The 13409-nt window shown below is 45.5% G+C and overlaps 1 protein-coding gene across 5 annotated transcripts in view; it reads left to right on the forward strand.

The window, feature by feature from the left end:
• Window positions 1-5856: 5856 nt before the first annotated feature.
• Window positions 5857-13409, forward strand: part of WDR59 (WD repeat domain 59) — a 228334-nt gene continuing 220781 nt past the window's right edge. For 3 of the 5 annotated variants that reach the window (XM_082712207.1, XM_082712208.1, XM_082712210.1), the window contains exon 1: window positions 5875-6062. In XM_082712207.1, coding sequence (XP_082568333.1) covers window positions 6009-6062 — 54 coding nt within the window. In that variant the 5' untranslated portion in view covers window positions 5875-6008. Of the gene's footprint in view, window positions 6063-13409 lie in introns of all 5 variants that reach the window. The other 2 variants (XM_082712206.1, XM_082712209.1) reach the window with 2 other exon arrangements.

Raw genomic sequence — 13409 nt, forward strand, 5'->3', positions numbered from 1 at the left:
AGTTAAGTGTCTGACTCTTGATCTCAGCTCAGGTCTTGATCTCAGGGTTGTGAGTTTAAGCCCTGCATTGGGCTCCATGTTGGGTATGGAGTCTACTTTAAAAAAAAAAAAAAAAAAAAGGAGGGGCGCCTGAGTGGTTCAGTCAGTTGAGCGTCTGCCTTTGGCTTGGGTTGTGGTCCTTGGGATTGAGCCCCGCGTTGCTGGACTCCCCGCTCAGTGGGAAGTCTGCCTCTCCCTCTCCCTCCGCCCCTCCCGCTGCTCGTGCTCTCTCTCTCTAAAAAAAATAAATTTTTTTTTAAAAGAATAGTGGTGATGTTTGCACAATCTTGTGAACATACTAAACACTGCTTGATTACACATTTAAAAGGGTGAATTTGATGGTATGTGAATGACAATGCAAGGTCATACAAAATACTGAAGTAAGCGGTGACAGTACAAGGTGACAGATACGCCTAGTGCAGTGCCTGGCATGTGGTTAGCCCCTCATGTGAATGATTGAGTGAATGAGGAAGTGCCATGAGAGTGAAAGATTCTGGTGCTGATGGAAGGAGACAGGCACCAGCAGTGATCTTAAGCCAAGGCCTAAAAGTTGAGCCGGTGATGAGCCTGGCAATGGGGTCGCGGGGGTAGAACTGCACTGAAGGAAGACTAGCATGTTCCAAGCATGTTCCTAGCATGTTCAAAGGCCTAGAGAACATGGCATCTTCAAGGGACTGAAAGCAGCAGTGGAGCTGATAGGAGAGGATGTGGGAACCAAAGATGAAGCTGGTCCTCAGGGGGCAAACCTGAGGGTCCTAGGAGCCACAACAGAGAGCACAGACCATATCCTGAGGTTGTACAGAGCTCTGGGAAGATTTACCAAAATCATTATCAGTACACATAAGAATGGCCAATGACTAATGAGCAGTGAGGATGTCAAGACTTGAAAAATTAAGAAACTTGCCCCCTCCCCACCTAAAGATCTATATTTTTCTTAGCTTCTAGATTCATAAAGGTACTAGATAGAGACATGAAACAATATGATGTAGCCCCCGTGGGGGTGGGCCATCATCAGCACTGAACAGTGGGATGACAGGGTGGATGACAAAGATTTTGTTTCATCATGTACTTTTTTTTTGTAAAGGTTTTATTTGAACAGAGAGAGAGAGAGAGAGAGAGATCACAAGCAGGCAGAGCAGCAGGCAGAGAAAGAGGGGGAAACAGGTTGGTTTCCCGCTGAGCAGAGAGCACAATGTGGGGCTTGATCCTAGGACCCCAAGATCATGACCTAAGCCAAAGGCAGAGCCTTAACCCACTGAGCCACCCAGGCACCCCTCATCGTGTACTTTTTCGGTATTTTAATATTGGAGCCATGTAAATGGAGAGAGACAGAGAGATAAAGTCTACACCCAGGCATTCAAGTCACTTGGCTAGTAGGGGTAGAGCCATACTTCTAAGCTTCCCAGCAAACTGGATCATCAAGGACTCTTTGGACGCCAAGTTCATTTTCTCTGCATGCTCGTCAATGGAGTGCAAAAGAGTAGATCTGCTTAACAGCTCTACTTCTTTCTGTTACTTAAGAATTTGCCATTAGGATTTATAGTCCTGTCTACTGATTAGGAGAGGCCAGCCTCTGTCACCTCTGGCACCACGGAACAGTTGAGAGCCTGAGCTGGGGGTGAAGCCTCTACTCTCCCCAGTATGATGACACCAGGCTCAGGTGCCCTGTGGGATTCTGACTAGCAGCCTCTCTCAGGCAATGCCCTTGTTATCTCCTTGTGCACTTAGTAAAGAGCAAATTTCCTTTGAAATTAAAATATTCAAATGCAGAACAGGGCAAATTCCTCATTCAGTAGCTTGGCTCTACCCTTTACATCTTAGGGAGAGTGTCTCAGGGCATAGCAACAGGCATGCACAGAGACTTGTAAGCTCCAATTAGTTGATTAGTTTCATTTTGTCATTTGTTGCATTCAGAGTCCAGTAGGGGGGCTGCAAGTTTCTCCTGTAGATTCTTGGTCGAAAGTTAATGGGTCTGGGGAGGTGTTGAGTCATTTTGGATGCTCTCAATGCAAGGCAGTCAGATGCAGAAAGGGCCTCAGCTAGACTGAGGACTCTGTTTTATTATTTTTTATCTTCCTGCTCTCGCTGACCCTGGGTGAGCTGCTTCCTGGCTGTTCTTCGGCTGTGAAACAGGGTTAATAAACCACAGACCCACCTACCAGAACTGATAGGAGAAAAGGCTGATGAGACTGGTGTTGCCAAACCCTGCAAATACCAGAACATAACAATGTTACAAAGCCCCAGTTTCAAACATCTCTGGGAAAATGTAAGTCTGGGAGATTCCTGAAAGGTTTGGAAAATGAGGGAAACAGCTTGCTGGGGCCAACTCCTGAGAATCCTTGGGAAACCTGTGGCCTCCTTCCTCTCTGTCTCCATGAACCACGTCTTTGGGGGAAGTCCTCAGCAGTCCCTCTAGGGTAGATAAGTGTCTCCCAGTAAGAAACTTCCCCCCAGATTTCTCAGAGCTCATTACATTTGTATTATTTTGCTTGAAAAGAGAAAACTTAGAGAAACCAGGCCAATGGGCAACCAAATGCACAAAGCCAGGAGCACGAGCTTGTGTGCACGTTCACAAATATTTGTTGATTGATGGAGAGGAAAATTACTAGTGGGGCTCAGGGCAGGATTCCAAGATTCCCAGATGTAAAGAGACTGAGGGGTGGGCTAACTCCGCATTCTGCGGAAGGGGAAACGAAGGACTAGAAAGATAAAAGATCTGAGTTACAACTTTGCAAGGGGGACGCCTGGGTGGCTCAGTGGGTTAAGCCGCTGCCTTCGGCTCAGGTCATGATTCCAGGGTCCTGGGATCGAGTCCCGCATCGGGTTCTCTGCTCAGCGGGGGGCCTGCTTCCCTTCCTCTCTCTCTGCCTGCCTCTCTGCCTACTTGTGATTTCTCTCTGTCAAATAAATAAATAAAATCTTAAAAAAAAAATAAAATAAAACTTTGCAAGGGCAGTTGCTGATAACATCCAGCAAAAGCCCTGGATTTCTGGGTTGACCATATCCCCTGCTTTCCTCTGGGATGGCTGGCAGGTGACCTTCTGAAAAGAGTTTGCTTGGTGATCAGAGCCCTGTGGCCAGGTCAGCAAGCTGAAATCTACTTGACAAGGGAACCCCTCCTTCCCCGCCTCCCACCAATAGTTCCCAGTCTCTGATTGAGGCAGGACATTCATCGGTGGGTCTCAGAGGCACACAGCAATCAGGAAGCAGCCACAGAGCTCTAGATTTAGCTCCAGAGTCCCCACTCTTTTGTGATGACAGTGTGGGTAGGAGACAGAAAAAGGAAGGGCCCCAGGGGGCAGTGTGAATGGTGCTCATGCTCCTTCTCTCAAAAATTCTACTGGGGCCCTTTCCACATCTAACAGAGAAAATATTGAGAGAACAGAGAGCACCAAGGACTTGAAACCCGAAGTACTTTCTGTGCCTACGAACCATGACAAGCAGATTTGGAGAACTAGACAAATACGAAGCAAAGAGGTGGGAGTGGGGGAGGGTTGCAGAAATGCTCAGGGGAGGGCAAACCTACCAGTTCCAGTGGGAAACAGATTACCAAGCTATATATAGACAGAGAGCTTTGAAATACCTGTATCTCTTTCTCCATCTCCAAAATAAAACTCAAAGGTCTAAGCAGGGCCCTTCCTCACTAGCCCTTTCCAACATTTTTAGCTGTACTTCTTGCTACGTCCTGTCACATACCCTAAGTTATAGCCATACCTGATTATTTGCTAGTCACTTAGTGGATATTTATTGAGCACCTACTATATCCAAGGCTGTAAGCAAATAAACAAACAAGAATATGACATGTTAGATGAACGGACTCATTTATTCCCCTGTGACAGTGTGAACGCTCATAGAAAATATTCTTTATCTTTTCTTTTCTCCGGCCTTGAACCTGCCTTGGGATTTTTGTTTTGTTTTGTTTCTTTTGCTTTCTGGCCTGGTGAGCTGAGGCTCTTCTCTCCAGAGCAGTCTTTGGCCCTTTGTGATAGAGAACTGAGAGGAAACTTGAGAGGCAAGAAGAAAGGCCACTACAGAAGGGTGAAGGCCAGGGCTGGAGGGGTTTTTGAAGGGCTGCGGAGTGTGAGAATAACTAAGAAGTGAAGTGTTTTGAAGAGAAGGTGGTGTGGTTCTGAATGGCCTTGTGGGTGTAAAGAGTTACAAGTAAAGGGGTGCCTGGGTGGCTCAGTGGGTTAAGCCTCTGCCTTCAGCTCAGGTCATGATCTCGGGGTCCTGGAATTGAGCCTCACATCGGGCTCTCTGCTCAGTAGGAGGCCTGCTTCCCTTCCTCTCTCTCTGCCTGGCTCTCTGCCTATTTGTAATCTCTGTCTGTCAAATAAATAAATAAAATCTTTAAAAAAAAAAAAAAGAGTTACAAGTGAAGACCTTGAATGGTTTTAGAAATTACTTTCGGTTTCACAGAAGACATCCTTTTGGCCTAGACAGTACTCTGGGGGCCTGACTCTATATGCTTTTCCCATTCATTAATTGGACCAATATGGAAGGCCTTGATGCATAGTTACAAAGCAAGGCTGAACAAAACAGATCTGGTCCCTAGCCTCCCGAAGCTTGAAAATATTAAATAAACAAACAAATATTGAATTACAAATTGTGATGTGTCTTCCGAAGGAAAAGAAAGTAGCACGGCTCTGTGACTGTTTTGGGGGGAACTGCTTTATCTTTGGAACGCATCCCCTGTCTTCACACTTAAGGGTCTTTGTTCACTTTCAATGCTGAAGTGCTTTTTTTTTTATAGTATCTTCTATGAAAATGCTGATATTATACTGAGAACCTTAAATGTCACCTTGCATGGGATGCCATGTCGGGTTTCATATTTAGGGTGTCCTTTCCTAGTACATTGCTTGCCAGTCTTTTATAAAGCCCAATTCAGGGGTGGCTGGGTGGCTCTGTGGGTTAAAGCCTCTGCCTTCAGCTGGGGTCATGATCCTGGGGTCCTGGGATGGAGACCCACGTCGGGCTCTCTGCTCAGCGGGGAGCCTGCTTTCTCCTCTCTCTCCACCTGCTTGTGATCTCTGTCTGTCAAATAAATAAATAAAATCTTAAAAAAAAGAAATTAAAACTGAGAATTTAAAAATATTTTTTCATGATTTCACTTTAATATCAATGCACATTAATATTAATAATACATTTTGTAAGTGAAAATATCTGTGTTTCATAAAATGAAAAAAATTTAGTGGGAAGAGTGGCAAATCTTTTCAATGTCTGGCTTAATAGAAAACCGCTGGATTCTCCTATCTGCTTCTGACGTTCAGCTTGTCACTATATACTACATAGCCTCTGGAAAACCACTGTATTTTACACTGGTGAAAAAAAGAAACTGTAGAAAGTAAATAATGGCCTTAGTAGAATTATGGGAAGTTTCGCCTTTGGAGACCCTCTGGGGTCCCTGGTCACTTTGGTAGGCGCTGCTGTACTGTAAGAATAAATCGTGCCTTCAGACTTATCAATGCCTTTCCGGCAGGCCTCCGGGGATGGAGTAAACCTTTGGTTTGCGCGAATGCTGGGCTTTGGTTTGTAGGCCATCTGGGCCTCGAGGGGGACACGAGCGACGAGATAGGGAGGACAGCATGCACCTCCCCTCGCCAAACCCGCACTCGTGAGCTCTCGGCGAGTTACCCACGCGCTGCTCACCCTTGGACTACGACTCCCGGTAGAGCTTGCGGCAAGGGGGCGTGTACCACAGCGGCAGGGAGCGTGGGTCACTCAGGCCGAGTGACGGAAGTGGAGGGGGCGTGCCTGTTTTGGGTCGGTGCTGTGTCGCAATTGGAGGATCCGGGAGGAGAGGCGGAGCCTGTATTTGGGTCAGCCAATGGTTTGAGGTCTGGAGGAAGAGGGGGACGGGGCGTGGCAGGGCTTACTCGCGGGCTGCCTGGGGCTCACCGAGCCCAGGAACGCGAGTTTGCGGGGTGTGGAACGCGAAATCCTGGGGTGCGGGCGGTCGGGTGCAAGAGATGGCGGCGCGATGGAGCAGCGAGAACGTGGTGGTGGAGTTCCGTGACTCCCAGGTGAGTCGGGGGCCAAATGGAGCCTTCTGGGCATGCGCCCTCTCTGGTTCCCCTCCCCCACGCTGCCGGGTCCGTCTCCCGGGTGGCGGAGCGACCCTCCATCCTGGGCTGGGGAGATGGTTAAGGGGGTGACCCGGAGCTGTCAGACCCGAGCGAGCGAGGGGAGCCTTGATGACCGTTGGGGGCGGTTGGGGCGGGCGCGGACGGGGTATCGGTTCCCCGCGGGGGTCCGGGGAATAGGGTCTGCCTTGGGACACCGAAGTGCAGAGACTGCGCGAGAGTGAGTGTTGAGGGGAGGCTTCCCAACACCGGGGTGGTGAGCCAGTGGGTCTGCTCTGCAAGGCTGGGGGACTCGAGGCTTAGTGACTTTGGATAAGTCGGGGGACTCGAGGCTTAGTGACTTTGGATAAGTCGCAGAACTTCTCTGAGCTTCAGCTGCGTGGAGGTATCCTTGCCTCACAGGACTTTGGAATGGATTCGATTAAAAGAAACACAAAACTATAAAGTGCCTGTTTCAGCAGCTAAGCTTTGAAGTGGCTGCTGATGCTAGAATAGTGGAAAATACCTTATAGGGAATAGGAGTGTGCGATGTACGTATTGCCCAGGTTCAAATACCTGGTTGGAAATCCCAGCCGAGCCCTAGCCTGTCATCCCCTCTCAGCTCATCACCTTTCTCACCTGTGTGAAGGTGAGAGTCGTGCCTGCCTCACAGGGCTGGCGTGAGAATTGTATGATGTATTATTATATTTAGGATATGTGGCACAGTGAAGGGCACGTGTTAGCCTCAAGGAACTTTAGCATTTACTAGTTTTTTTTTTTGTTTTTTTTTTTTTTTTACCATTTTTAAATCTCGTGCCTTCCTAATGCTAGCCCTTGTGCTAAGGGATTTATCTGCATTTACTTTCTCTAATTCATGAGAGAACCAAGATAAATAGTTATTAGCCCTTTTATCCAAATTGGGGGTGGGATGGATCCATGTATAGCTGATCTCAGGTGACTTGGCCAAGGTCTCCCATTATGTGGCGCATTTGGGCTTTGAAGGCAGGTATTTGACCTCAGGGCTCTTGTTACTTTGCTTCATGTTTTAGCAATCTGGGTCCAGTCCTTTCACAACAACTAACCCATTTCCTCTTCCCCATCACCTAGGACAGTGTCTTGGTGATTCTCTCCATTGACTTATGAAATATTTATTGACTACCTTCTGTGTGCCAGGCTTTCATCCACAGATTCATTCAACAAGAATTTACTGAGCCCTTGCTAGGTGAACACTGCACCGTGTATCAGGACTCAGATGATTTATACTGAAGGCAAATCTGGATTACAACAAGGGGTGATGTGGTTTCTTCTTTCTAAAACTCCATCCCTTTTTTTGCCATAAAGATTTACAAGTGGAGGAGCCCCCCACTGATTTGCTCTGTGGTTCCCTCTGACACATAGCCCCCATGGAGAATGTGAGCAGCAACATACAGATTAAAGCATTCTAAGGTACTTTGCACTGTCAGCACGGTGTCTCTGGAAGGCCTGCTGTCCCATGGGAGGCGCCAGACCCCTAGGGAAAAAGAACTGTATTCTTGTTACCCTTCTTGTTAATTGCTTTCCCTGGAGACTGGGAACAGTCATGTATAGTTACCTCTGAGCCTATTAATTTGGAAGCTACTAATCTGCAAATGCTTTAATTCTCAGGGAAGCTCAGGTAGTCTCACTCCTTCTGTATAGAGCTGTAATTGGAGAGACCTGCAGAGAGGGTGCTGACACATATATTAGGATGTATGAAGTAATATCAAGTAATTAAACCTGAACAGCAGTGGTCATAGTAAGAGAACAAAGTAAATTGGGTAATTTCACTGCCTTGCGGGGGTTTCTATTTTTCTTTTTGATTTTTCTATTCAGTTGGAAGGGTACGACTTAGTTTGAATTAGCATGGTTTTGTGGTTGTTTCTGGTGGCAACTGGAAGGGATCTAGACACTTTATTAACTTTATTTATTCATGTGGAAAGAAAAAAAAATCAAAGCTCTTCATACTGTTTTTCTCACAAGGGAGGACAGACCGATAAACTTGTCAAAACCCCTTGCCTCTAATTAAAATATTTTGGTTTTTCGGAGAAAAAGCCCAGCCTGAAAGGTGAAATTCTTTTTCTTCAGTTTCTTTCTTTTTTTTTTAAGAGTTTATTTATTTATTTGTCAGAGAGAGAGAGAGCGAGAACGCGAGCAAACAAGCAAGCAGAGAGGCAGGCAGAGACAGAGAAGCAGGCTCCCTGCTGAGCAAGGAGCCTGATGCAGGACTCGATTCCAGGACCCCAGGATCATGACCTGAGCTGAAGGCAGCGGCCTAACCGACTGAGCCACCCAGGTGTCCCTTTTTCTTCAGTTTCTACAAGTGCCATTCACTTTATGAAACCATGCCTTCAGATGTTACCATCCCCGATTAACAGCGAAGAAATTGTGGTACTTAACAACTACTCTGAAGTGATCCCTGGAATGGATGAATGTTAAGAAAACGTAGAGGTAACTTTCTAGAAAATTCAGTAGAATTTTCTGCGATGATGGAAATGTGGCATTGAACAGTTGAAATGGGGCTAGTGCAACCGAAAAATGGCATTTTTAATTTAATTAAAATTGAATTAATTGCCATGTAAATAGCCACTTGTATCGAGTGGCTGTGCTTTTCCAAAGTGCATGGGAGATGAGATCATTACCCCTGGCAAAGAGGTCGGATGGCAGAACACGTAGTTCACAAGCCTCTAAAACAACGGAAAGAGCGGAAACAGTTCAGAAAATGATGGGAAGAAGACAGGAATTTGAACTCATGGCTCATAGCAACAGTTTGCTTAATGTCTCTGCTTTAGCATGGTAAGATGTTTCAAACTCAGTTTTCCAAAGTAGCCGGCCATACTCGGGGACCACTCTTCCTGTACCCTAGCTTTTCGCTGCTTTCCAGTTCATCCTCCACAGAGTCAGAGCGGGTTTTTTGTTTTGTTTTTCCTTTAAAACCAGGTTTACTGGGGCGCCTGGGTGGCTCAGTCGTTGGGCGTGCCCCACTGAGCCACCCAGGTGCCCCTAGTCTGTTCTTTTTTATTGCCCCCAGGTAGTACTCTGGTGTATGGAGAGACCACAGTCCGTATCCGTTCACCTGTTTGTGGATATACAGGTTGTTACCACTTTTTGGCGATTATGATTAAAGCTGTGATAAGGGGTGCCTGGGTGGCTCGGTCAGTTAAGCGGCTGCCTTTGGCTTAGGTCATGATCCTGGGGTCCCGGGATCAAGTCCCATGTGGGGCTCCCTGCTTCGTGGGGAGTTTGCTCTTTCTCACAAATAAATAATATAAAATCTTAAAAAATATAAAGCTGTGATAAAATATCACGGTGATTTTTTAAAACCTAACTTTAAAACCTTAGGGGAACCTGGGTGGCTCAGTCAGTTACGTATCTGACTTCAGCTCAGGTCATGATCCCAGGGTTCTGGGATCAAGCCCCACATCCGGCTCCCTGCTCAGTGGGGAATAAGCTTCTTCCTCTCTCTTTGCCACTCCCCCTACTTGTGCTCTCTCTCTCTCTCTTATTCTCTCTCAAATAAATAAATATCTTTTTTAAAAAAACCCTTAACTTGGGACGCCTGGGTGGCTCAGTGGCTTAAGCCTCTGCCTTTGGCTCAGGTCATGGTCTCAGGGTCCTGGGATCATGGGATCTAGTCCCGCATCAGGCTCTCTGCTCAGCAGGGAGCCTCCCCCCTCCCTCTCTTCCTGCCTCTCTGCCTCCTTGTGATCTCTCTCTGTCAAATAAATAAATAAAATCTTTAAAACAAACCAACAACAACAAAAAACTCCTAACTTATCCCTCCTTCAATGGAAATGCTTCAGTGACTTCCTGTTGGACTGAATGTAGAATATAAATTCCTTATTTTGGACTGTTTCATGGGCTGGTCTCAGCCTACTTCTCAGATCACATCTTACACCTACTTTCCCCCTCTGTCCCTGTTTATTTTCATCTTTCTTCATCTGCTCCAGTGTGAGCTCCCTGTATGTAGAGATTTTGTCTTGTTGACTCCTGTCTCCCTGGTGCCTTGAATAGTGGTTGGTATACAGTAGCACCCAGCAAGTATTTGTTGAATGAATAAATTTTAAAAAATCAATTATGTTGATTAGTAGTATTAACAGGAATTAGGAAAAAGTGTTTAGGTTATCATGGTTTTTTAAAATAGATTTTAGAATAATTTTAGACCTACAGAAACAATGGGAAGATAGTACAGAGGGTTCCCATATACCCCGCACCGGGTTGTCCCTACTAAAAACATCTTGTACTAGTATGGTACATTTTCCATGATTAATGAATCAGTATTGATATTATTAATGCAAATCCGTACTTTCCTCATATTTCCTTTGTTTTTACCTAATGTTCTTGTTCTGTTCTGGGATTCCATTCAAACTACCACATGCTGTGTGGTCATCATGTCTCTTCAGACTCCTTGGCTATGACAGTTTCTCAGACTGTCTTTGATGACTTTGACAACCTTGAGGAGTACCAGTCAGGTATTTTATAGAATGTCCCTCGGTTGGGATTTGTCTGATGTCTTTCTCGTGATTAGCCTGGGATTATGGGTTTTGGGGAGGAAGACCTCAGAGATAAGGTGTCATTCTCATCCCATCATATCAAGGCTACTTGCTGTGAACATGACAGATCACTGTTGATGTTGACCTGGCTGAGGTAGTGCTTGTCAGGTTTCCCTACTGTAAACTTGACTCTTTTTGCTTTCTGTCTGTTCTGTACTCTTTGGAAAAGAGTCAGTAGATGCAGCCCAAAGTAAAGAGTGGGGACTGCTTTCTTCCTTCCTTACCCCTCCTTCCTTCCTTCCTTCCTATCTTTCTTTCTCTCCAATTAGTTGCTTATATCAGTGTGAATTCTTAGATACTTACTTATACTTTGGATTATAATCCAGTACTACTTTATTTTTATTATTTTTACTTTGTTTCTCAGATTGTCCCAGCCTTCACCTTTGGGAGCTCTTCAGGTGGTTCATGTGTTCTTGTGACATACCCCCATCGTTGTTTTCATTTGTTCGTATGTCTTTTACTTTTTTATTATTTATTATTATTTTTAAAAACATTTATTTGAGAGTGAGAGCGAGAGAGAGCACAAGCAGGGAGGAGAGAGAGGAGCAGGTTCCCTGTTGAGCAGGTAGTCCCATGTGGGGCTTGATCCCAGGACCCTTGGATCATGATCTGAGCCCAAGGCAGACACTTAAGTCACTGAGCCACCCAGGTGCCCCTGTGTGTCTTTTAAATATACAGTACTTTCTTATTTTTTGTCACTGCAAGTTGCTAAACTCTATTTTATTTTATTTTATTTTATTTTATTTTATTTTATTTATTTGAGGGAGAGAGAGTGAGAGAGCAAGCATGGGAGGGAGGGTGAGAGGGAGAAGCAGACTCCCCGCTGAGCAGGGAGCCCCATGTGGGCCTCCATCCTGGGATTCCAGAATCAAGACCTGAGCCGAAGACAGTTGTTTAACCAACTGAGCCACCCAGGTGCCCTCAAGATGCTTAACTCTTATCATGTATATTTCCTGCCGTAGTCCCCAAACTAGCCATTTCTCTAAGGATCCCTGGTTTCTTTTATTGGAGAATGACATCAGAAACCAAGATCTGGTGCTAGATGTGCTCACTGCTCTTGGGGTGTTATTGCCTGTAGGAACTCTCATCTGACAAAACAGGAAATGTATGTGCATACTAATTCGAGTGTGTGTGTGTGTGTGTGTGTGTGTGTGTGTATCTCCATATGTAATCATCTGTATATTAAGCTGAACATGAGTTCATACTTAGCATCTTCTACTCTAATCCATTATCACAAGTGTCATTGTGGCACCCTTTGCCTACTAGTAACCTCCCACTCTTACTGTGAGAAGCAGGGCCTCCCCTGCCATCCTCCATGCGTTTACGTACTTGTTCATTCCAAAAGCCTTGTACAGTGGCTTCAGAATTGTTCACCTGTATAGCAGGGACTTTATATACTCAAGCACAGTGCTTATGTACAGTTCTTTTTCCTGATAGTCTTACAGATTTCACTAAGGTTTTCATCTTTTTTTTTTTTTTTAAAGATTTTATTTATTTATTTGACAGAGAGAGATCACAAGTAGGCAGAGAGGCAGGTAGAGAGAGAGGAAGGGAAGCAGGCCCTCTGCTGAGCAGAGAGCCCGATGCGGGACTCGATCCCAGGACCCTGAGATCATGACCTGAGCCGAAGGCAGTGGCTTAACCCACTGAGCCACCCAGGCGCCCCGTTTTCATCATTTTTTTTTTAAGATTTTATTTATTTATTTATTTGACAGAGAGAGATCACAAGTAGGCAGAGAGGCAGGCAGAGAGAGAGAGAGAGGGAAGCAGGCTCCCCACTGAGCAGAGAGCCTGATGCGGGACTCGATCCCAGGACCCCAAGATCATGACCTGAGCCGAAGGCAGTGGCTTAACCCACTGAGCCACCCAGGTGCCCGGTTTTCATCATTTTTAAGCAGCCTTTTTCACTTCTCCACACTGTGGTCCAGTCTTTTCTTTCTTAAATTTAATTTAATTTATTTTTTTGAGATAGAGAGCACAAACAGTGTGAAGGAGCAGAGGGAGAGGGAGAAGCAGGTTCCTTGCTGAATTGAGAGCCTGTCTTGGGGCTTGAGTCCAGGCTCCTGGGATTGTGACCCCAGCCAAAGGCAGATGCTCAACTAGCTGAGCCAGGCTAGTTGAGGCACTCCCTGTTTTTTTTCCCCTTCCTAAGATTTTACTTTATTTAGTTTTTAAAGATTTTATTTATTTAGAGAGAGTGCACTTGTGTGTGCTCAAGCAGGGTGGCGAGGGGAAGGCAGAGAGAGAGAGAATCTTAAGCAGACTCTGCACTAAGCATAGAGCCAGACACTGGTTTTGATCCCATGACCCCAAGATCGTGACCTAGCTGAAACCAAGAGTCAGTCGGGAGCTCAACTGACTGAGCCACCCAGATGCCCCTTAAGATTTTATTTCCAAGAAGTCTCTACACCAAACTTGGAGCTTGAACTCACAACCCCAAGGTCAGCTGTCCCATGCTTCACCGACTGAGCCAGCCAGGTGCCCCTGTCTTATAATCTTTATGAAGCATTACCGTCTCTTTTCTCTTTCTTTCTTTTCTTTTTTTTTTTTTTAAAGATATATTTATTTATTTTAGAGAGCTACCCTACTTAGGTACCCTAATATTGGGTGACTTACTAGTCTCAACATTACTGCTACTTTTCCAGACAGATAAAAATTGAGGCCTTGCTTTGTTTTCTGCTCTAAATAAAATAAAAAAACAAAACACAACTTGGCAAATTTTTTAGCTAAGAGGAATGTT

This window comes from Mustela nivalis (assembly GCF_964662115.1).
Source record: "Mustela nivalis genome assembly, chromosome: 18".
Lineage (NCBI taxonomy): Eukaryota > Metazoa > Chordata > Mammalia > Carnivora > Mustelidae > Mustela > Mustela nivalis.